The 24,339-nt window shown below is 40.7% G+C and overlaps 1 protein-coding gene across 2 annotated transcripts in view; it reads right to left on the minus strand.

Moving 5' to 3' along the window:
* COG3 (component of oligomeric golgi complex 3) overlaps positions 1 to 24,339 on the minus strand; it is a 108,986-nt gene that overhangs the window by 11,161 nt on the left and 73,486 nt on the right. For both annotated transcript variants that reach the window (XM_056555415.1, XM_056555413.1), the window contains exons 17-20: positions 16,601 to 16,721; positions 10,647 to 10,735; positions 10,418 to 10,552; positions 604 to 679 (exon numbers count right to left, since the gene is read on the minus strand). In XM_056555415.1, the coding sequence (XP_056411390.1) occupies positions 604 to 679; positions 10,418 to 10,552; positions 10,647 to 10,735; positions 16,601 to 16,721 (421 nt within the window). The remainder of the gene's footprint in view (positions 1 to 603; positions 680 to 10,417; positions 10,553 to 10,646; positions 10,736 to 16,600; positions 16,722 to 24,339) is intronic.

Consider the following 24,339-nt stretch of genomic DNA (forward strand, 5'->3'; position numbering starts at 1 on the left):
TCTAAGTAGTAGTATTTCATTATGTATTATATTTGATGGAAAAATATGCAAGTTATTGTGCAACGGTTGGTTGAAAACTCAATAAAACCTCATTTATTAAAGCAAAACAAAAAGTAAATACTTACAAGTTAATGATACCACAGGCCAACTAATAAAATTCTCACCCAAATCTCTATACACTTTCATGAGTCACATTTTCTAGAAAAGTCTAGCAATATCATTTGTATTTCTGTAATGTTTTCCATTATTTAGAGAACACAGTGGAAAATCACAAAAGCCTGGTTAAGTGTCACTTCTAGTTGGGAATAAAGCCAGAAGGTAAAAGATAATTTAGAAGACAAGAGAAGAGGGAGGGGGATAATTCCTCAGCGTTCTCAGAGGTTCTTCTTTAACCAAACTAAATTCTTTATGAACATTGTGTAGATCTCAGTCAAGAGCTACGTAAATCAATCATCATTGTTGCTGTTTTTGTTTTCATGTTTTTTTTCTTTTTTTATAATTCAAAATGTCACTGAAAAATCAATCAAGTAGCAAAATATTGATGGACAGATTATACATATATTTCTGATAAAGGATTTTTACTGAAGAAAATATATGACAAACCTGGCTGTGCCCATGGCTGTTGTGATAGGCTGTATTTGGGTCCACCTTGGTTGGCCATGGTCTTCAATGCAGTCACCTACCAACAGGAAAATAATTAGTGTTACGTCTATTATTTCCCTTTTACATACCAACTTGGGTGTCAGGTGATATTAAACTGGCACTCATTTTTGCTATTGCACTCCTTATGGTAAATTTAAAAAAAAAAACTTTCTAATATACTTTGTTTAAAAAAAAAAAGAAGAAGTTTTATTTGTGTTTAAAAAAAAAAAGCTGCTCCCTACTTGTCCAAAGAACATTTTCCCCCATTGTGTGCACAGACTTTGGATTCCTGCTAGGCCTGGCAGAAGTCCAAAACCAGGAAATGCAGTCTGGAGTGCTGAAGAGGGGGGGGGGGGGGGGCGCAGTCTTAGCCAATCATAGCTCATCTCACACACTGAACTGCTCTGGGCTGTGTAGCAGAGTGAGGGAGGAGGTTCTTCCCTGTATGGCTTCAGATGACGGGGGCAGTAAACTGGGAGGATTATAAAACTTACCAAGATCATGAGATGTACTCTTTAATACTGATTCATAAAGTAACATCAATTTATTGTAGAATCAATTTAGGTCACAGCTCAGTTTTGGTCTGGTTGATTTCAGCTAACCCGTACATTGCTTGCACAACCAACAGAGCAGAGCCGAGTGGTGACAATAAGAAAGGAACAGATACGACGCTCAGCCGAGCACTGCTTTCTATTTCTTTTAGGGAATGGTGGAGATCTCAGCACCCCAACATCCACCGATCAAAACTTTTGATATGTCACCAAGGCATGTCGGAAGTTAAAAAATAAAAATAAAACATAAGGTACGATTATGAAGCAGACAGCAAGTGAGTAGACTGACAGACAGGGAGATAAGAGCGAGTGAGTCAAGGTGATGGGAGAGGCACTACTTCAGTGCCGAAGTGGTCCTACTAGGATCATTTTATGGCATGCACAGGCATTTTCAGTGAATGGCATAGTGAGAGATTCACTGAGCAATGTTTCCTTAAGACAACAGAATATAGTCAGTAACTATAACATGAAAGATGAAAACAGAAAGATAGATGCACATTCCTAAAGCTAAGGCTATAGACTGGAGAGTGGAGGGGTGCAGAGATAGGGGAATAAAGAATTTGTTGTAAAATTGTAGTAAAATAGTTTTTGTTACGTTTTTGCAAGTTAGCTTTTTACTTACTAATAGTATAACACTACACAAAAATACAGGTAAATATTTGAAAAAATAATGCACATAAAAATGATAACCCAATATTATTAAGAGGAACATATACAATGGACACATTCACGTTTTATTGTGTTAGCAGTAGGATTGTAATCATACTAAAGCAGGAGACTGCCCTCTGGTGTTAACTGGAGACTATTACATCAACAAACGTCAGCTCAAAAGCGTGGAAAATCACTTAAACAAAAGGGTTAATTCACAACAGAAGTACAGCAGCAATTTTCTGGCTGTGGTGTCACCGTGTTACTGTATTATATACGACAGCTATTTATCTATTAGCTGTGAGATCAGATATGAAACTACAGCTATTAATCTGACACGTGATGTCACAGTGATATAAAGTCACAATCAGAATAGCGTGAGTCGGAAACTGGCAGGTAACCCACCTGTGTAAATGTACCCTTAGGGGAATGTTCACATGTACAGGATCTGCTGCATATTATGTGCAGCTGATTTTACTACCCATTTACTTCACTGGTTGTTATGTACAAAAACGCTCCCGTTTTTCTCTCACACGTTTTGATGTTCATTTTAATATTGTTCCTGAAGTATTAATAAATATGTGAACAAACATTTAACCACATGTGATGCAAAGTATTATACGGAATTTATACTGTAACCCTTATTCTATTTTGCACTCCTCCATTTCATGTTTGTAACATTTGTTGAAATATAAAAAGCAAAAATAAATAATTGTTTAAAAAAAAATCAGGGCCATTGTTTACAAAAAGTTCATTCCAACATTGGAATTACACCCTTTTATTGACATCATGTGTGCAATTTGGTGCAAACTGTCCCATAATGTTGCAATTGAACGCGGAGAGGAACACATCAAAAACCAAAAAATACAATAACCAACAAGTAGTCTGCTAGTACAGCTGAGGAAATGTGAAGTAACACTGCATTGTGCAGGGATGTTTAAAACCAGACAATTTTAGTAAATCTGTGCCAGTGTGTGCACTGACGGCTGCTTTTCTATACACTTTTTTGTTTACATTTTACATTGTGTAAACTCACACAGTACAGTACAGTATTTGTGTGACATTTCCATGACCAGCTTTTAAGCTAAAGCACAATACAGCACTTATGTGAAGTAAAAAGGCAGCAATATAGAGGTGGCATGATGTAGGTTTCCTGTGACATCACAACCAGATTCCTGTGATATAGCAAGCTTTGTGCTGTCATTGATAATGTATTATTAAAGGGGTACTCCAGTGGAAAACTTTTTTTTTCTTCCCATAAACTGGGGCCAGAAAGTTAAACAGATTTGTAAATTACTTCTATTAAAAAAATCTTAATCCTTCCAGTACTTATTAGGTGCTGAAAAATGCAGAAGAAATTCTTTCCTCTTTGGAACACAGAGCTCTCTGTTGGCACCTCTGTCCATTTTAAGAACTGTCCAGAGTAGGAGAAAATCCCCAAAGAAAACATATGCTGCTCTGGACAGTTCCTAAAAGGGACAGAGATGTCAGCAGAGAGCACTGTGGTCATGATGTCAGCAGAGAGCACTGTGTTCAAAAAAGAAAATAATTTCCTCTGTAGTATTCAGCAGCTAATAATTACTGGAAGGCTTAAGATTTTTTAATAGAAGTAATTTACAAATCTGTTGAACTTTTTGGCACCAGTTGATTTAAAAAAAATAAATAAAAAAATAAAAAAGGTTTCTACTGGAGTACCCCTTTAAAAGGGGTACTCCGCTGCTCAGCATTTGGAACAAACTTTTCCGAACGCTGAAGTCGGCGCTGGGAGCTCGTGACGTCGTAGCCCCGCCCCTCAATGCAAGCTATCGGAGGGGGCGTGGCAGATTACTGGCTGCAGTTGTTTTTGTTCTTTTGCTAGTGTACATTGCCATAACCTTCAGAAAAATACTTTACTTTAATTGCCTTAATGGGGTACTCCGCTGCTCAGCATTTGGAACCATTCCGAACGCTAGAGCCAGTGCCAGGAGCTTGTGATGTCATAGTCCCGCCCCCTCATGACGTCACGCCCCGACCCCTCAATACAAGTCTATGGGAGGGGGCGTTACACTCCCTCCCATAGACTTACATAGAGGGGGCGGGGCGTGACATCATGAGGGGCGGGGCTATAACGTCACAAGCTTCCAGCGCTGGCTCGAGCATTCGGAACAGTTTCTTCCAAACGTTGAGCAGCGGAGTACCCTTTTAAATTAACCAAACTGTTAGCTGTAGTACAGTATATTATAATACAATATCAGTGGGACATCAGAAACTTATTGGCTATAGTAAAGTACAGTGTCACAGTACATAATGAACAGTATATATTTGCAATTGTATAACCTTATATTACAGTGGAGTTGCCATCTGTAATTTTTAGTTGTGGTTTAATGGGTTGTCCAGTGAAAAACAACTTATCCAATTTCCACAAGATAGGGGATGTGTCAAATCATGGGGGGGGGGGGTCTGACCCCCGGGACCCACCTTTATGACTTCCTGTACGGGGCCCAGTTCTCCTGTACGGGGCCCAGGGGATAAGTTGCTTTTACTGGATAACCCCTTTAATAAAATTACTGTGACATCACAAATTATCAAACTATTGGCTGTAGTTTAAATAGTATTCTGATAAGGTCACAAATAGTCAGCAGTGTAACAAATTTTTGAAAGAATATTAAGTCCCAAATTTATTTTTTTTGCTAATTAGGCGCTTGTTTAGTTTATTACACCCTTGTGAACAAAACAAGTCCCTTACATTTACTTTCACAACTGTTATAGTTATAGCCATAAATACACAACTGTTTTCATACTGAATTCAATACAATTTAATGGGGAACTGTTTTTCTGGATGTTTTTCAAGCACAGCAGATTTCATGCCGATCTTGAGTGGTTAGCGGCAATATATATTTGTATGGGTGTCTACATGAGTCCTTAATACTGTGACAAAGCAATAATATTATTAGATGCAATATGATATGGTATTGCCTCCCGTAGGCTTGCATTGAGGGGCGGAGCGATCAGGCATCTTATCCCCTATCCTTTGGATAGGGGATAAGATGTGTAAGCACCGGAGTAACCCTTTAAGTGACATCAAACATACATATACACTACTCAAAAAAAATAAAGGGAACACTTAACCAACACAGTGTAACTCTGAGTCAATGACACTTCTGTGAAATCACACTGTCCACTCAGGAAGCAACACTGATTGAAAATCAATTTCACATGATGTTGTGCAAATGGAACAGACAACCGTGGTTACAGGAAGTGATGTCGGTGAAACGCCTGGCGGGTCAGGTGACCTAACGCATGCCAGACGTTACGCGTTTGAAGGAGCGCGAATCATGTGACTACACTGGAAGCATAGAGGGATGCCGGGCACTGGATGGAGCGCGGAGAGCGACGGTGAAGCATCCGGTAAGTAATTTCCTTATATGTATATAAACTGTCAATCCTATTAATGTTGTGCCTGATGAAGGAGGTGGCGGAAGCCTTAACAACTTCAGAAATGTGTCGCTATTAAACTACATGAAAAATATGCCGCAGACCCATCCCTATGTTCATACCACTGATTGAAGGAATTCAACCTATACTACACGCTATCCTGGATGGGGGTATGTGAATTCATTTTACATCCCCCCAACGTGGAGTAAGTTATAGACTCGTTTTTATTGCACTTGTCTCCCTAAAATGTTATCGATGTCCTCTTGAGCGCTTGTCACTTTTATTTCCCTCCAATATTGCTTACACGGCTGCACTTGAAGTCCATCCGGATCTATACCCTGACGCTCTCCAACCACAACTGGATACCTACCCTGGTGGAGATATACTTTCTACATATCTATATATACCAACCTGACCCTGGTGGTGTTTGCAGTGGATCCTATATCAATGGGACTCACTGCTCACACCAGATGAGTGCCTCTTATTTTATGGAAAATTCTATTATTTTTTTTATTTAAAAAAATGTTTATATATTATTTTTTTTGTGTGTGTGTGCTTAGTTTTTTTTCACATTGTAGCACTCCCGTTTAGTAATTTTCTGATAATTTATAGTGCGAACTATCTGTCGACATTTAAATGAAATGAAAGCTATGGCAGGAGACCCAGGAGGACCCCAATGCTGACACACAGACATAAAAAGGCAAGACTCTATTTTGCTAAAATGAACTTGAGTAAGCCAAAATCCTTCTGGGAAAACGTCTTGTGGACAGATAAAACCAAGATAGAGCTTTTTGGTGAAGCACATCATTCTACTGTTTACCGAAAACAGAATGAGGCCTACAAAGAAGAGAACACAGTACCTACAGTGAAATATGGTGGAGTTTAAATGATGTTTTGGGGTTGTTTTGCTGCCTCTGGCACTGGGTGCCTTGAATGTGTGGAAGGCATCATGAAATCTGAGGATTACCAACAAATTTTTGGTCGCACTGTACAGCCCAGTGTCAGAAAGCTGGGTTTGCGTCCGAGATCTTGGGACTTCCAGCAGGACAATGACCCCAAACATATGACAAAAAGCACCCAGAAATGGATGGCAACAAAGCGTGAAGTGGCCAGCAATGAGTCCAGATCTAAATCCCATTGAACACCTGTGGCGAGATCTTAAAATTGCTGTAGGGAAAAGGTGTCCTTCCAATTAGAGAGACCTGGAGCAATTTGCGAAGAGTGGTCCAATATTCCAGCTGAGAGGTATAAGAAGCTTATTGATGGTTATAGGAAGCAACTGGTTTCAGTTATGTTTTCTAAAGGGTGTGCAACCAAATATTAAGTTAAGGGTGCCAATAATTTTTCCAACCCATTTTTGGAGTTTGGTGTGACATTATGTCCAATTAGCTTTTTTTCCTCCATTTTTTAAAGGGGTACCAATACACACAAAGGGAATAAACATGTGTATAACAAAAAATGTGTTACTGCAATTCTTTTCTGTGAGAAACACTTAATTTTCTAGAAACATTTCATGGGTGCAAACATTTACGGCCATGACTGTATATTCTAACTTAATTGGTGTGAACTATGGTACTGTGTTTCTATCAGTGTGGGAAGATCTGCAAATTCAGATGTTCAAAGTCAAGGAGTGTGTACTATCTCCAGGCATAATCCATAGTTTGAGAATGTTTTAACTAGACCCCAAATTGTCTGGGAGGATGCCTAAAGTCTAAGTTTTAATTGCTTTGCTGTCTAAAAGCTTATCTCTTGTTCATAAGTTGCTGATTGCCTATAGCAACCAATTAGATTGCTTTTTTCATTCATCTTCTTTCATTCAATCTTTTTTGCGAAATTTTTGATAGAACTTTACAAGTGGATTTATAAATCATTAGGGATGGTAGAGCCGATTATGTCGTGGACATAGATTTATCAACTGCGTCTTTTCACTTTACACATACAAATTTTGCGCCAGTCCAGATTTTATTGCGCAAATGTTATAAGAATAAGTCCAGCGGTATGTAATACATATTTAGATTAGACTCAGATATGTGCAGACTGTAGATCTATAGAACTGTGTAAAAGTCAAACTCCTGTTCTTGATGAGTGCAGGAGATTGCACCTGTGTAATTTATTTATTTTATTTATTTATTTATATAGCGCATACAGATTCCGCAGCGGTAACCATGGTGACCATACAGCTAAGAATACCACTGTATGTGCAAGGAAGGAAGAAGGAAGTATGGCTGTTAGGTCTATGTATGATTTTGTGTGTATGCAGCAGAGCTGAGTGTGTGACTGTGTGTATGCAGCAGAGCTGAGTGTGTGATTATGTGTATGCAGCAGAGCTGAATGTGCGATCGTGTGTATGCAGCAGAGCTGAGTGCATGATTGTGTGTATGCAGCAGAGCTGAGTGTGTGATCATGTACATGTAGCTGACAGTGTGCGGCATGTGTATGGAGCAGTGCTGAATGTGTGATTATGTGTATGGATGACCACGCATACACTCCGCTTTGCTGCATACACATAATCACACAGTCAGCTCTGCTGCATACGCCCGATCACGCACTCAGCTCTGCTGAATACACACAGTCAGAGTGCGTGATCGGGTGTATGCAGCAGAGCTGACTGTGTGATTATGGGTATTCAGCAAAGCTGAGTGTGTGCGTGGTAATCCATACACATAATCACACATTCAGCACTGCTCCATACACATGCTGCACACTAATGTCTGCTACATGATCACACACTCAGCTCTGGTACATGTACACAGTGTTTACCAACCAGGGTGCCTCCAGCTTTTGCAAAACTGCAACTCCCAGCTTGTCAAGTTTTGCAACACTTGGAGGCATTCTTGGTGGCAAACACTGATAAAGAGGTAAGGGGACATATTGTTTAGCAAAATTACATACTTTTTAAGCCCAGACATTCTGTGTACTTTATAAAGATTTATGATTTTACTATTGTGCAGAGTTTTCTTCGGCACACACTTCTAGCTATGTGAGCAGTGTACAGCGGGAAAATGCCACAGCTCTTTGAAGTGTGAGATAGAGAAGTGGTGTACGGTAGAGTAGGGGTGTTTCTATATTTGCACAAAATTTATCAAACGGCGTGCACAACTTTTGTAAATTTGGAGCAAGAGTGTAAATTAGACAGGCAGTGTGAAGGGGTAGATCTGTGTCTACAATAGACTCCTAATGATAACATTTATTCATCGGCGAACTCCAATTTAGGAGGTGTGTCTAACTGATTAGAAAGTCTGTTTAAACCAAATGTTGGGCAGAAAAAAAAAACAGAAAGACAAAGAAAACCTTCTTCTGCATACTTTGCCAGATCTTAAGACAGAGTTCATATACTCTGATAGATCTTGGATGTAGTCCATTATAGAGAAATCTTATATAATCTTCAGGACTTATTTACATCTTTAGGAAAGCTAATTAGGAAACACATCCATGAAAAGCCAAGGGGAAGGCTTTCATCCAGCCAGGCCTCACTTGAGATGCCCACATGGTAACAGGGCGAAGGCTTCCCAGGATGATGCCATGTACCTAGCTTTCAAGGCAGAAGAAAGGAGATGCCACAGGACTGGTAAGATGTAAAATGGTATTCCATTTGTTTAAGACTAATTTGGAGATGTGGATGAAACTATAACATTTATATTGGGGGAATAGAATAATTAGTCAATTAGCTCTATATTGAGATTGTAAACTTAGGATGTTTTGTATTCCGGATTCTAACTGCAGAAGAATCTGTTCTCTAGATCCATATTAAGCATTAAAGCAAACAGAAGAAAGTGTCCAGCACCAGGAAGGCAGGCAAAACTTCTAGTTTATTGAGGCATCAGGATAAAACTGGTACACAGGAGCGGTCACCTACGCGTTTCGGGCTCTGGCACCCTTAGCCATGGCTTGAAACCATGACTAAGGGCGCCAGAGCCCGAAACGCATATGTGAATACGCTCCTGTGTACCCGTTTTATCCTGATGACTCAATAAACTAGAAGTTTTACCTGCCTTCCTGGTGCTGGACATTTTCTTCTGTTTGCAGTTTGCCTGTGGAAGGATACGCCACCCTCGCGTCCTAGAACGGGAGCAGGGGCGAGGATTGGAGCAATACCATGATTGCTAATACTGATCTGTTCTATGTATAGGACATAGAACAGATCAGTGTTTTCGGTGACCTTCTGCTCTGGTCTGCTCGATCTCAGACCATTAAACTACTGCTTTAGAGGATAAAAACTCAATTCTCTAGGCTAACTTGATTACAAGTTTTCTGCCAAAATATACTGCACAGCAGATCATATTTCTGTGTGCTTTGTCTTCAAGATTTCTTACCAAAGTCAAGTGTGATGTGTAATGGGTGGAGGGATACATTTAACCTCCCTGTTATACATCCTTAGATGGAGTGTGCCCATTACCAGGATTGTGTGATGTGTAGTTGTTGGAAGAGGGCGGAGTGTAATTTAGGATTCCAAATTCATAGATCTAGAAATGAGATATTGCCCGTCTTGATATCATGAGGTTCTCTCTTACAGAGTGATCTACTTTTTTTTCCTATATGAGTCGGCTCAGATGTGAATTGTATCGAATATATTTCTCTGCAATTCATAGGGTCATACTTTTAAAAATGAATAGAAATATATAATTTTTTTATGACCATAATTCATCATTCCTAACTGAGTTATGCCCTTAAAATTACACCTCCTCCCATAGACTTGCATTGAGGGGGCGGGGAGTGATGTCATGATGGGGCGGGGCTGTCGTCACACTGAGCAGCGGAGTACCCCTTTAAAAAGGGAGACACGCAACTCAGGCAAAAGTGTAAGTGAAAGATTTTTAAAAGACCTCCAGCTGGTCTAAGAGGGTAGAGGGAATGTATTCACATATATAGCTGCATTGCTCATGAAGTTTTCTCAAGAAAGGAACAGTAAGTACTTTAACAGTGAGAATTAAGAGTATTTTTAGTCCTGTAATCGGTCCATTAAACTGTGCAGGAGGTCTTCCCGTAACTTAATGGAAGTAACGGTGATGTTCTTTTTCCAATGACTGATAAGGACCTCTCTACATGATGCACAATTTCCTTTAATTGAGTTAAGCACATTCCACTCTGTACATTATAAAATATTGGATTGGATGACATCAAGAGGAACGTAATCTATGGACTGAAACCAAATGTTACTTTACCTTTGACATGAAATCCTCTAAGGGCTCCACAAAGATCTTGCTCTGCTGCTGAATAAACTGCTCACAAGCTGCCTTGAGATGTCGGTCAACATCTTTCTTTGAGTCAATGTAATGTTCTTTTATTTCCGGCGTTCCCTGAAGGGTAAACCTCACTCTTACTACAATATCCATGTACAACCAATACAGAACTATAACATACTGTACAATAGAATAAGAAGCTACAAGATACCTGGAGTAAGAACTCGAGGATGGCATTATTGCTGTTCAGCCTGAAAAAGCGGGTGACAGTCTTTGGGTGAAGAATTTTAAATGCAGCATCTAGAAATCACAAACATAGCAGTATGACCAAAAGTGGGTGAAAACCTATAAACTACCATTATTCATTTACACAAGGATTAAAGGGGCACTCCAGCATTAGAAAAAGCAGAGCCGATTTCTTCAAAAATCTGCACCACTTTTGTCTGCCAGTTGGGTAAAGTAAATTTCAAGTAAGTTGAAATACCACACACAACCTGAGGACAGGTGTGGTGCTGTTTTTGGAAGGAATTGGTTCAGTTTTTATCTATTGCTGGATAACCCATTTAAAAGGTAGAGTTAAGACTCCATGCAGAGGAGACAATTTGTGGACATAAACGAAACATCAAAAGTATATATATTCTGTAGGATATGGACTTGCCACTGAATATAGCTACATTTCTATATAAAAAAGGCATACAGTATATAATAACCAATTAAATGTTTGCAATCCACCCATTTGTAAACCTGCATTAGAAAACAACTGTTTGCTCTAAAATGTGCTTCTCTGTTTTAGGGATGTTCCTATTCCTCAATTTATTCATTCATTGTATTCATTTCTAGACATATGGCTACAAACTGCAGACATCTTGCAGATTAACAGAGGACACATGGCCAACCCCCCAAAAATGGGCATTATCATTAAAGGGGTTAAATCAAGTGAAAACTTTTAAAGCTATGTGCCCAGGTTTGGCATTAAAATAAAAAAAAAAGCTTATACATACATCCTCCGCTTCCTGCCGGGCTCTGGTATCGGGGCTTCCCGTTTGCGGACGGTTTGTATAGTTTGCAGCTGATGTAGCTCCCAGTGTATATCGCTCCACCAATCACTGACTGGGGCGGGACATAGCTGTGGCCAGGGATTGGCTTAGCGGCACTGTGAGCTACATCAGCTGCAGACATTACGAACTGATGCTCCAAAAAGCGAAGTGTCAGCGGACAGGACGCCCTGATACTGAAGCCTGACAGGGGAAGGAGGGGTGTATAAGCTTTTTTTGTAAATTTTATTACCATGCATGGGCACACAGCTTTTCACTGGATAACCCCTACAGTTTCTTGATACACCCACCTATTGTTAAGATATAAGGGTTTATAGTTTGCCGGGCAATTCAGAGAATCAGTCAGATGGGGGTGACATTAAAGGGGTTCTCCAGCCCTAAGAAATCTTATCCCCTATCCAAAGGATAGGGGATAAGATGTCCGATCGTGGGGTCTCGCCACTGGGGACCCCCGCAATCTCTCATGTAGGACCCACTTGTGTGAGCTGCATGCAGTGCTGGAGGCTCAGAGTCTGCAGCCTCATGACCACAGGGCTGGAGTATGGCGACGTCACGACGCCAACCCCGTGTGATGTAACACCCCACCCCCTCAATGCAAGTCTATGAGAGGGGGTGTATAACCACAGGGCTGGAGTATGCCCCCTCCTATAGACTTGCATTGAGTGGGCGGGGCGTGACATCTCGGGGGGGGAGTGCGCGGAGTCGTGACGTCACGATACTCCGGCCCTGTGGTCGTGAGGTTTCAGACTTGGAGCCTCCAGCGCTGCGTGCAGCTCACACACGTGAGTGCTGCATGAGAGATTGCAGGGTTCCCCAGCGGCGGGGAACTTATCTTATCCCCTATCCTTTGGATAGGCATTCACACCCCTGATTGTATAATCATGCCCATCACCTGACAGTCACTCCAATTTTTTTTATTTTTATAAACCCACATCTCAGGAATAAGAGAGGATATGAAGATACTGTGAAAAGGTGTGTGATCAGAGCACCTTAACCCCTTAAGGACTCAGCCCATTTTGGCCTTAAGGACTCAGACAATTTAATTTTTACGTTTTCATTTTTTCCTCCTCGCCTTCTAAAAATCATAACTCTTTTATATTTTCATCCACAGACTAGTATGAGGGCTTGTTTTTTGTGCGACCAGTTGTCCTTTGTAATGACATAACTTATTATATCATAAAATGTATAGCGCAACCAAAAAACACTTTTTGTGGGGAAATTAAAACGAAAAACGCAATTTTGCTAATTTTGGAAGGTTTCGTTTTCACGCCGTACAATTTATGGTAAAAATGACGTGTGTTCTTTATTCTGAGGGTCAATACGATTAAAATGATACCCATTATTACATACTTTTCTATTATTGTTGCGCTTAAAAAAAATCACAAACTTTTTAACCAAATTAGTACGTTTATAATCCCTTTATTTTGATGACCTAACTTTTTTATTTTTCCGTATAAGAGGCGGTATGGGGGCTCATTTTTTGCGCCATGATCTGTACTTTTTTTTTTATACCACATTTGCATATAAAAAACTTTTAATACATTTTTTATAATTTTTTTTTTAATAAAATGTATTAAAAAAGTAGGAATTTTGGACTTTTATTTTTTTTTTTCGTTCACGCCGTTCACCGTACGGGATCATTAACATTTGATTTTAATAGTTCGGACATTTATGCACGCGGCGATACCAAATATGTCTATAAAAAAAATTTTTTACGCTTTTTGGGGGTAAAATAGGAAAAAACGGACGTTTTACTTTTTTATTGGGGGAGGGGATTTTTCACTTTTTTTTTACTTTTACATTTTTTTTTACACTTGAATAGTCCCCATAGGGGACTATTCATAGCAATACCATGATTGCTAATACTGATCTGTTCTATGTATAGGACATAGAACAGATCAGTATTATCGGTCATCTCCTGCTCTGGTCTGCTCGATCACAGACCAGAGCAGGAGACGCCAGGAGCCGGACGGAGGAAGGAGAGGGGACCTCCGTGCGGAGTTATGAATGATCGGATCCCCGCAGCAGCACTGCGGGCGATCCGATCATTCATTCAAATCGCGCACTGCCGCAGATGCCGGGATCTGTATTGATCCCGGCACCTGAGGGGTTAATGGCGGACGCCCGCGAGATCGCGGGCGTCGGCCATTGCCGGCGGGTCCCTGGCTGCGATCAGCCGCGCATGACACGGGCATCGCTCCGATGCCCGCGGTTATGCACAGGACGTAAATGTACGTCCTGGTGCGTTAAGTACCACCTCACCAGGACGTACATTTACGTCCTGCGTCCTTAAGGGGTTAAGCTATTTAATTGTTGGAGGATGGCCATAAGTCCTCTTTAATGGGGTATTTTGAGTTGAATATTTTAACACCTAGAATAGTGTCAGATGGGGAAGTAGCAATCACAGCACAACCAGCAGAAGAACACAGTAGTCAGTATTTTATCAGTGAAGGTATTAGCAAAAGCTAGTATAACACAGGACAAAAAAAATTATATTAATTTCATTTAAAAGACAATTCTATTTCTCATTTCTTTTTCATTGGAAACTCCATTTAATAGAAAATTTCCTGCCAACCCAAAAGGTAAGAAAACACACTATTTTTAACCTTGAACACCACACTATTAGTACTTTAACAAACAGTTTACAGTCATTTAAGATACTACACTTCTGAAGTAATGATCTGTTCATACTGACATCACAGGCTTTATTTTTACAAAATAAGGGATCTGTTTTGTAATGGATCCTTGCACATCCAATTGTGTTTTTATGGGTCTGCCTGATCTCCATATCAGAATAGCACAGCTGATTTTTCTTTTCTGCCAGTTAGGCGCAACAGACACATTACAGAACCATGACGGCAGTGTGCACACATTCTAACATACCACAAACTGAAGAACAAGATTATGGTTACGTTCACAGGCCCAGATTTACTAAAACTAAATGTTTAGTGAAAACTTTAAGACTGTCTTAAAATGCACCAGATTTATCAAAGTCTGAACACTGTCTAGTCCTAGGTTAGATCATATATTTATTGGCTTACTTTAAACCAGAATCATGCCCGAGAATTCTGGCATATTTTTGTGCATTCAGGCTACTTAACCACTTTCCATGGACCGAAAATGACAGAAACATTTCTAAATGGGGTCTAAAATTCATAATAAATGTGGCTTAAGATTTTGGTGCAAAGTTCACCAGAATTCTGGCACATTTGCAATAGTTAATCTAGATTATTATTTTTGTGTTAAATAAAATAGCAAAAAATTCTAGAGGAATTCCTACAATTGTTGCCATAAACAAATACAGGGTTTTTTGTATACAAATCTCTACAATTTATGGTATATCATGAGGAACAAACTAGATTAAGGGCTTCATATATGACCTCCTGCACAAAATGTATAGCCAAAACACTATGGAGTCATTTACTGAGGTTAAAATAACATTTTTATTAAATCCATTTAAAAAGAATATAAAACATGAAGGAAGAAACTCCCACATGGGGGAACTGGAACAAAAGGGCATCACTGCCTGCTATCACATGTAAACATGGTACAATATGTGCAAATCAAGGGTAAAGGAATACATTGCATACATAGTGAATGGGCAAAAGCCTCTAATTGTATATAAGTGCAAGCATCAGGTACAAACCCAACACCCCAGGACGAAGGACAGTACCGAAACGTACGTTGGGGTGGCATCACTCCTGCTCCACTTCCTTGCACTTTTTGTAAATCCTCTATTGTTGGGTTTGTACCTGATGCTTGCACTTATATACAATTAGAGGCTATTGCCCATTCACTATGTATGCAATGCATTTATTTACCCTTGATTTGCACATATTGTACCATGTTTACATGTGATAGCAGGCAGTGAGGCCCTTTTGTTCCAGTTCCCCCCTGTGGAAGTTTCTTCCATCATGTTTTATATTCTTTTTAAATGGATATAATAAAAATGTTATTTTAACCTCAGTAAATGACTCCATAGTGTGTTTTGGTTATATATTATTATTTTTGTGGCATAATGAAATCTGGAGATCTCAATAAAATGGCACAGTTCAAGTACACTTAAAGAGTAACTCTTATTAAAACTAATTTTTGCTATTGCACTCTTTATAGTAAACAAAAAATATTTCTAATATACTTTGTTTAAAAAAATATAAGTTTTCTATGTTTTATTTGTGCTTAAAAAAGCTCAAGAGCACATTTTCCCCCATCTTATACACAGACTTTGGACCGAAGCCCAAACACAGGAAGTGCAGCCTGGAGTGCTGAGGGGCGGTCCAGCCTCATCCAATCATAGCTCCTCTCACACTTAACTGCCATATTCTGTTGGTTGGACACACACCCCTCAGCACCCCAGGCTGCATTTCCTGTGTTTGGGCTTCGGTCAAAAGTCTGTGTATGAGATGGGGGAAAATGTGCTCTTAAGCTTTTTTTAAGCACAAACATAGAAAACTTCATTTTTTTAAAACAAAGTATATTAGAAATATTTTTATTTACCATAAGGAGTGCAATAGCAAAAAGTTTTAATGAGAGTGCTCATTTAAAGTAGTCTATAACCATGGTCTGGAGAGCCACTGTGTCACCAATTGACTATAAATAATTGCATTTCAGATCAAGCTTGAGGCTGTAGGGTGAATGTCCTTCAGTGGCGAGGCCATAGACACTTGGTTTATCAGTGGAAAATATGAGAAATGGAAAATGTCCAGCACCGGGATAGCAGGTAAAATGTCCAGTTTATTGAGACATCAAATAAATAACAGGTACAACGGAGCGTAGTCGCCGTAGGTGACTACGCTCCGTTGTACCTGTTATTTATTTGATGCCTCAATAAACTGGACTTTTTACCTGCTATCCTGGTGCTGGACATTTTCCATTATTCATATTCTGCACGTGGAAGGGTACGCCACCCTAGTGGTCAGAGCACAGGAGGAGAAGCAAGGATCTGAGCGTCTATCCTTTGTAAGAGTGAATCAGTGGGGAAAAAAAAAAAAAACCATGACAGAAGACATGAGGTGAATATTAGGAAAACCAAACTATTCATGGAATATAGGACTAGAGCAGCACAGGATCACTTCCTGCCCTGCTCCTCCACACATCACAAGAGAAATACCTCTTGTTTTCTTGAGGTCCAGGGAAATTTCTTTTATGGTGAATTCAGTATGAAAAGGAGCAATCTGCTCTCGCATGATGAGAAGATGTTTGATCAGGAAAAGCTGCCCATCCACCTGCGTCTGAATGACAAAGATACAAGAAGGTATTAGGATTTAGTAGTAACGGAGAAGAGCTCACCGCTAAATGATGATGATGAACACAAACAGCACAGCGATGCAAAAAAAAAACAGGATCTTCAATTGGAGCCATCTCCGCCAAAAAGTCAATAGTATTAGATGCCGTAGCAAAAGCATTTATCATGGATCGCACATAAAACTACACGTTCCTGGTCTGAAACAGATCCTTCGTCCAGTACGGAGCATGCAGTATTCACAAATATAGAAATGTGTACATGTAGTAATAATAAATATACCGTACATATTTTTTTTATTTTTAATAACTATTATTTATTTAATATTTATTAAATACAAATATACATATATACACATATACATACATACAAAAGATTCCAGATCACAGAAATGAGACTCAGATTCTTGGATAGGAGTGCTGTTTATTTAGCTCCCCATAGTGCGACGTTTCGGCTCACAACTGCCTTTATCAAGCAGTTTTATGCCGAAACGTTGCACTATGGGGAGCTAAATAACCCAGTGTTCCTTGTTGGATATGTGTGTGTATATAAAACACTTGCAGGATTTGCTGTAGCATTTAAAGGGGACAACTTTATGCTGCTTTAACCAAAAGCCTTCGGGGTGGTCAAGGAGGGGGGATTTTAAGTAATCTAGCTGAAGACCTGTAGGATTCCGGTACAAGGAGCAGTAGGCACTTCACTGGGGAGAGAGGAATATCATGGTCTACCACTCTACAAATAATCTTGATCAATCAGACCAGAAGTCGCTAACAATTGGGCATAACCATTACGTGTAGAAGAAGCAGCCAGTATCATATTTGCATTTCCAACAGGAAAGGGGTGGTATACCATCTGTTCAATACAATGTTGCAATGAGTTTTGGATCTGCAAGGATGGAGTTAAGAGTTGCGCCGATATGGATTTATTTTTTAATAAAAAGTATATATTTTTTAAAAGGGGCATTTCAACTTAAAATACTTATTCCCTTAACCACAGGAAAGGGAATAAGTGTCTAACTGCAGCAGGTTCGATTGCTGGGACCCTACGCGATGTCGGGAATGGAGACCGGAGTGGCACCTTGGACTGAAGCAAGTAAAGTGCTCGGGTATTTTTCTCCTGCGATCATAATCCTTTTCAACATGATAGTTGAAATACCCCTTTAGGGTAGGTTCACACATGCCTATTTTTGCTGCAGATCTGCTGCTACAGATTTTTCTGCCCATTGAAGTCAATGGGCAGCAAAATCTGCAGCAAAAATCTGCACTCGTTCACACGGGCGGATCCACAGCGTATTTTATGCTGCAGATCCAAAGACAATTGACCCTACAATGTCTAACAGATGGACCTGCTTGTAGCGGCAATCCGCCACTATGAGCAGGCACACTGCGATGTGTGAGTTGGCGCACGCATGCGCAGTATACGCGCACACATCGTGGCTGCTCTCGGCCTAGCTCAGGGAACAAGGGGAGCGGCCAGGACACGTGCGAGTGCACATCGAAGCAGTGTGTCTGCTCGTAGCGGCCGATTGCCACTCTAAACGTGGCATGCCTCCTCTAAACAAAGTTTAGTCTAATTTGATAATATTGGCAATGACTGAAAAGGCCAAAGAAGGAGTTTCCATGCTACATCACAGGTTCTCCCACAACCTATCAATTTATTCCCCTGGCTCCTGAAACCTCGGTAAAGTACAGCTGGAATAATAATAATAATTCTAAATCTAAATCATAATTCTTAGATATGTAGGCAGGATTTAAGTTCTTCACATTCTAGTAATAATAATTAATTATGAATTATTATTATTATTAGAATGCAAAGAACTTACATCTACATCTCTAAGAATTATATCAATTCACCTCAATTCTACTAATTATTTGTTTACACAGATGTATATAAATCCATAAATGTGAAGTAAACTTGACTGGGACATTCATATATTTATCCTAAAATAAAATTAAATAGTAAATAACATAAAAAGCAGATTAAATGGCCCTGCTGGTATTTTTCTGCCAACTATCTTCCATGTTTCTATATATAGAACATTTACACTCTATAAAGCAATTTTTAAATATAAGTCTACATTTTACACAAAGTTTATAGTATGTCTGAAGTGTTTTGACCCCCTGCTATTCCTGCGAATGATATGGATAATGTATGACATTTGGGACTGTAGCAGACAAGGTGAAATAGGATAATGCCCCATTTATATATAATGCGACTCGACTGGCCGGAACACCAAGGACATTCAAATATCCCTAGGGCAACAATGCAAAAAAAAAAATCTTGCAGTGTCTAACATGACAGCCTCCCGTTGGGAAATTTACAGGATTTATCCACACACTGAGCATCAAGATATTTTAATGAAGGAAATGCATAACAATTTTTCTCCTGCCATTTACTTGTTTAAAGCATTTAGAACCATGAAAAGCATGAAATGTAAATTAAATATGCATGAAAAACTATATGGTAAGAGATGTAAATTATGATACACATCAAAGCACAAACACCTCGCTGTCAACAGCAACAACATTTCACAGTTTTTATTGTGACTGCTGCATAATGAATATACCACATCCTGTAGTGACAGCACGTGTGAGTGTAAAAGTGCAAGATTATAAGTGTGCATAGGGAAAATCAATTCAATATACTGATGTTTACTTGGTCACTGCACCACATTACTGCAGAACGAGAAATCACATCCCAATACTAAGCAAGCTGAGCAAAGCAAAGGACTGACCTGTATTTTAACATTTAAATGTATAATAAAAGCATTTATAGTAAATGTGAAATATGACATGTAGGCCAAGTTATGTGTATTTTGTGGGTTTAATCAAACATACAGTATTTCTACCTTGGTTTAACATAAATAAACATTAAAAGCTTTCAGAGTGAATGTGGAATATACATTTTAGGTCAAGTTCCTGAACTACCTGGGTTTACTTTTTCAGTTTAAAAAAAGTCTCAAAAAGGAAAGGATGGCAAAGAAAGGGGTAGAAGAAAGAGCACCCCTGCCATGTCCTCTGCCAGGAAGCATGTTAGTGGAAGCAGCCGCTCTGTGGGCAACACTCATTTGCCAAGGCCCAGTACAGGTAGCTGCAGCAGCCTGGTGCCTTGCGGCAGTAGTAAACCCCACAGCCTTTAGGCAACTAATGGGGAGTGCCTAGACCAGCTGGCGGATACCTAGTCGCCATTAGTTTGCTAAAAAAAAAAGCTGCCACCAATTTGCACAATCATGTAGCGGAGAGGGTGGGCCATTCCATGCTATTGTTGATGTACAGCACACAGTGCGTGCCATGGTAGATACTTGGAGTAGTAGCTATGGCCAAGGCCAATACAAGTCTTACAGCCCACTGGGTCAACATCCCACAAAGTGAGGCCAGGAAATAGTAGTGGCACCTCCACAATGGCACAAATCTGGTTCAACTAATATTTGCCTTCTTCTAATCCAGGTTTCCCTTCACGGACATCTTACATCTCCCCCCACAAAGAAAAGTGTAGCTTGCTTACCATGCTCCCTACTTTAATTGATGCTAAGTCAAGCACTGCCATGATGTAATATATTTTCTAAATCTGGGCAAGAAAAGCCACACAGCAGAGGAGCAGCTGCCCTGTCTGGAACATGAAGTTTCCCACTTACTCTCTGGTCATAATGTAAGATTCTAAAACGTGGTCACCAATAATGGCACAAACATTGGGGCTGCCCTACGTCTAGGTGATATGACATTCCCCTGTACGGCACATGTGCTATATCTTATGATCAAACGTTTCTTGGCAGTCTCAGTGATGTGCAAGAAAGTTTGTGTAAGATTTAGCCAGCCATTCTCATGCTTTTAATCATGCCTACAGCGCCAAAATGGGTCTTCCTTAACACCGCCTCATTTGCTATGTTCCAAGGAACTCAACATTACACATTTTTGGTCACCTATACTAGCAACACAAAGCGGTGACAGACTTTCTATTGCAACAGACGGTTTTTGGAGCCAGTGTGACTTTCAGCTGAGGCATTAACAGCTAAACTGAGACACTTTTCTCATGCACAGGCTTTTTGAAGAAGAGGCAACAAGCGTTGTCAGCAAGGACAACAGGGGAATGAGTGATTTTATGTCCTGATATTAAAAAAGAGGGATGGAGGAGAGTTCCCATCTGGTAGCAGTATGGATGGTTTTTTTAAGGTGGAGTTTAAGGAGGATGAGGAAGTAGGACCTTAGGAGGAAGATATAGAGATGAAGGGTCAGGGGACAAGGAACCTACACAAAATGACAGTGCTGATGATAACGACGACAAGGACCATAATGACAAACCTTGGTAGTATGGGATGCACTGATGGGCATATTGTGCACATGAAGGAAAAATAGGAGTACTGGATAGCCACACTCTCAATATCAAGCCAGACTGGGAGGATTTTTTTCATCTTCCAAAAAGAAGGATTCATTGGATATTTATAGTGAGAAGCTATGCAGCCTTGCCGTGGCTTTCCAGCAACAAACATCTGCCAAAAGGGAGTTTACTCTCCGCTCCCTGCTGAGTCAATTTTTCACTCCCTCTGCCAGCCCTACCCCTGCAAAAGGCAGGAGCAGCAGCCGTGGTATCTTGACGGTGGCGTACATGATGATAAGGGTTTTACATCTAGCATTTCACTCTGACATGAATCGTCATTAACCCCATAAGGACTCAGCCCATTTTGGCCTTAAGGACTCAGACAATAAAATTTTTAAGTTTTCATTTTTTCCTCCTTGCCTTCTAAAAATCATAACTCTTTTATATTTTCATGCACAGACTAATATGAGGGCTTGTTTTTTGCGCGACCAGTTGTCCTTTGTAATGACATCACTCATTATATCATAAAATGTATGGCGCAACCAAAAAACACTATTTTTGTGGGGAAATTAAAACGAAAAACGCAATTTTGCTAATTTTGGAAGGTTTCGTTTTCACGCCGTACAATTTATGGTAAAAATGAAGTGTGTTCTTTATTCTGAGGGTCAATACGATTAAAATGATACCCATTATTACATACTTTTATATTATTGTTGCGCTTAAAAAAAATCACAAATTTTTTAACCAAATTAGTACGTTTATAATCCCTTTATTTTGATGACCCCTAACTTTTTTATTTTTCCGTATAAGCGGCGGTATTGGGGCTCATTTTTGCGCCATGATCTGTACTTTTTTTGATACCACATTTGCATATAAAAAACTTTTAATACATTTTTTAGAAATTTTTTTTTAATAAAATGTATTAAAAAAGTAGGAATTTTGGACTTTTTTTTTTTTTTTTCGTTCACGCCGTTAACCGTACGGGATCATTAACATTTTATTTTAATAGTTCGGACATTTACGCACGCGGCGATACCAAATATGTCTATAAAAAAAAAATTTTACGCTTTTTTGGGGTAAAATAGGAAAAAACGGACGTTTTACTTTTTTATTGGGGGAGGGGATTTTTCACTTTTTTTTTACTTTTACATTTTTTTACATTTTTTTTTACACTTGAATAGTCCCCATAGGGGACTATTCATAGCAATACCATGATTGCTAATACTGATCTGTTCTATGTATAGGACATAGAACAGATCAGTGTTTTCGGTGATCTTCTGCTCTGGTCTGCTCGATCACAGACCAGAGCAGGAGACGCCGGGAGCCGCACGGAGGAAGGAGAGGGGACCTCCGTGCGGCGTTATGAATGATCGGATCCCCGCAGCAGCGCTGCGGGCGATCCGATCATTCATTCAAATCGCGCACTGCCGCAGATGCCGGGATCTGTATTGATCCCGGCACCTGAGGGGTTAATGGCGGACGGCCGCGAGATCGCGGGCGTCGGCCATTGCCGGCGGGTCCCTGGCTGCGATCAGCAGCCGGGATCAGCCGCGCATGACACGGGCATCGCTCCGATGCCCGCGGTTATGCTTAGGACGTAAATGTACGTCCTGGTGCGTTAAGTACCACCGCACCAGGACGTACATTTACGTCCTGCGTCCTTAAGGGGTTAAAGGAATGCACACAATCACCTGTACAATCAGGCTGATGCATACCTAAGATGTGCCCTTTCTCGGACAGATACCATGAGCCCAGACCCCATGGACTTCTGGTTTACCAGATTAATCCATTGGTCAGAGCTTGCCCAGTTTGCCATGGGTGTTCTGTCTTGTTCACCCTTCAGTGTAGCACCAGAGAGTGTAAGTGCAGCAGGCAGTGGCATCATCCCTAAGCGAGCAAGATTATTGGTCAGCAAAGTGAAAAAACTCACGTTTGTTGAAATTAATCAGGCAGATGCCACTGATTAGACAGTATTACCACAACTGTCACCAGTCCCCCACTGCCTGCTGTCCTGTCCGATAACTACTATAACTTCCACCAGTCCACTAATGCCTGCTGTCCTCTGGCTACTATAACTCCCACCAGTCCACCACTGCCTGCTGTCCGCTGGCTACATTGACATGGCTTGACATTAACTTAGCCTTAAAATCACTTAAATACATTCCTAAGTTACCCTGACAGTGTTTACAGAACTTTAGGGTAGTGTTATAAGTGTGAAGCCTAGTTAGGCTGTATTTGTGAGAGGGGCGGTAACATCTCCACCCCCTCGCACGTCAGGCGGCACATAGGGTTGTGGGCGGGGGCAGGGGTATATAACGCCCCTACCTCCTGTCAGTGGGCCGTTCCTGACGTTTGCGGACGTTGCCGTGCCTGGCAGGGAACACAGACTTCAAATCTCCCGCCAATATTTGGAGCTCCGCCAGTCCGACTACCGAAGCTTCGCTGTTCCGGTGGTGGTAATGTATAGGGAGATTGCTGGCATAGCAGGTGCGGCATGGGCGACAGGGGTTCCGGGAGGCAGAGGCTACGCGCAGCTTCTGTCAGACGGAACCCCACAGCATCAGTGCAGTTACACTGGGGGGGAACTGCTGAAGGAGTACGGCCAGGCTGCGGTGGTTCTGTCTGAGGCAGCGTGGTACAAGGCAGTTTAAGTTACCCCCACCACGCTCCGTGTTTGTGAGCACGAGCTTCCTTTCCTTAGCTGTCGGCAGTTGCCAACCTCGGTGCGCAGGGGAGACAGTGCTGTCTGCTGGTATATAATGCGGCCGGGCCGTACGTGGTAATGTCTGCTGTATAAGCCTCTCGAGCCAGGCTGCTAACGGTTGTATAATCAGATGGTATGGTGCACAACGTACATTTCAGGGCAGCTCCTCTCTAATTTGGGTGTCTCATTGTCAATATCGGGCAAATGTTACTTTTGGGGTCTCTTTATCATGAATTTGTTGCAACCGTTGAATTGTTTTTGTGAACTGTATCCCCGCATTTGCCTTACAAACTCACCCCTGCTCTACAACTACACTTAACCTGCCCAACTCTCCTATACATATCAATGAATTCTCGGGCGCTGCGGTTGGGCGTGTTTTTACACCGTGTGGCCGGGATGCCTGGCGGTGCATCTCTGGTTGCCGGGGCTCTGTAGTGGGCTCCCACTCCTGCTCCCCCAGCGCGGTGGAGTGAGAGACGGGACAACCAGACATCGCTCCTGTATCATGCCATGTCATATCATGCCAGGTTTAGAACACGTCTGCTTTCCATAGTTCCATGCGGAAAAGGAAAAAAAAAAAAAAAAAAAA

The sequence above is a fragment of the Hyla sarda genome, chromosome 2, assembly GCF_029499605.1.
Source record: "Hyla sarda isolate aHylSar1 chromosome 2, aHylSar1.hap1, whole genome shotgun sequence".
NCBI classification, from domain to species: domain Eukaryota; kingdom Metazoa; phylum Chordata; class Amphibia; order Anura; family Hylidae; genus Hyla; species Hyla sarda.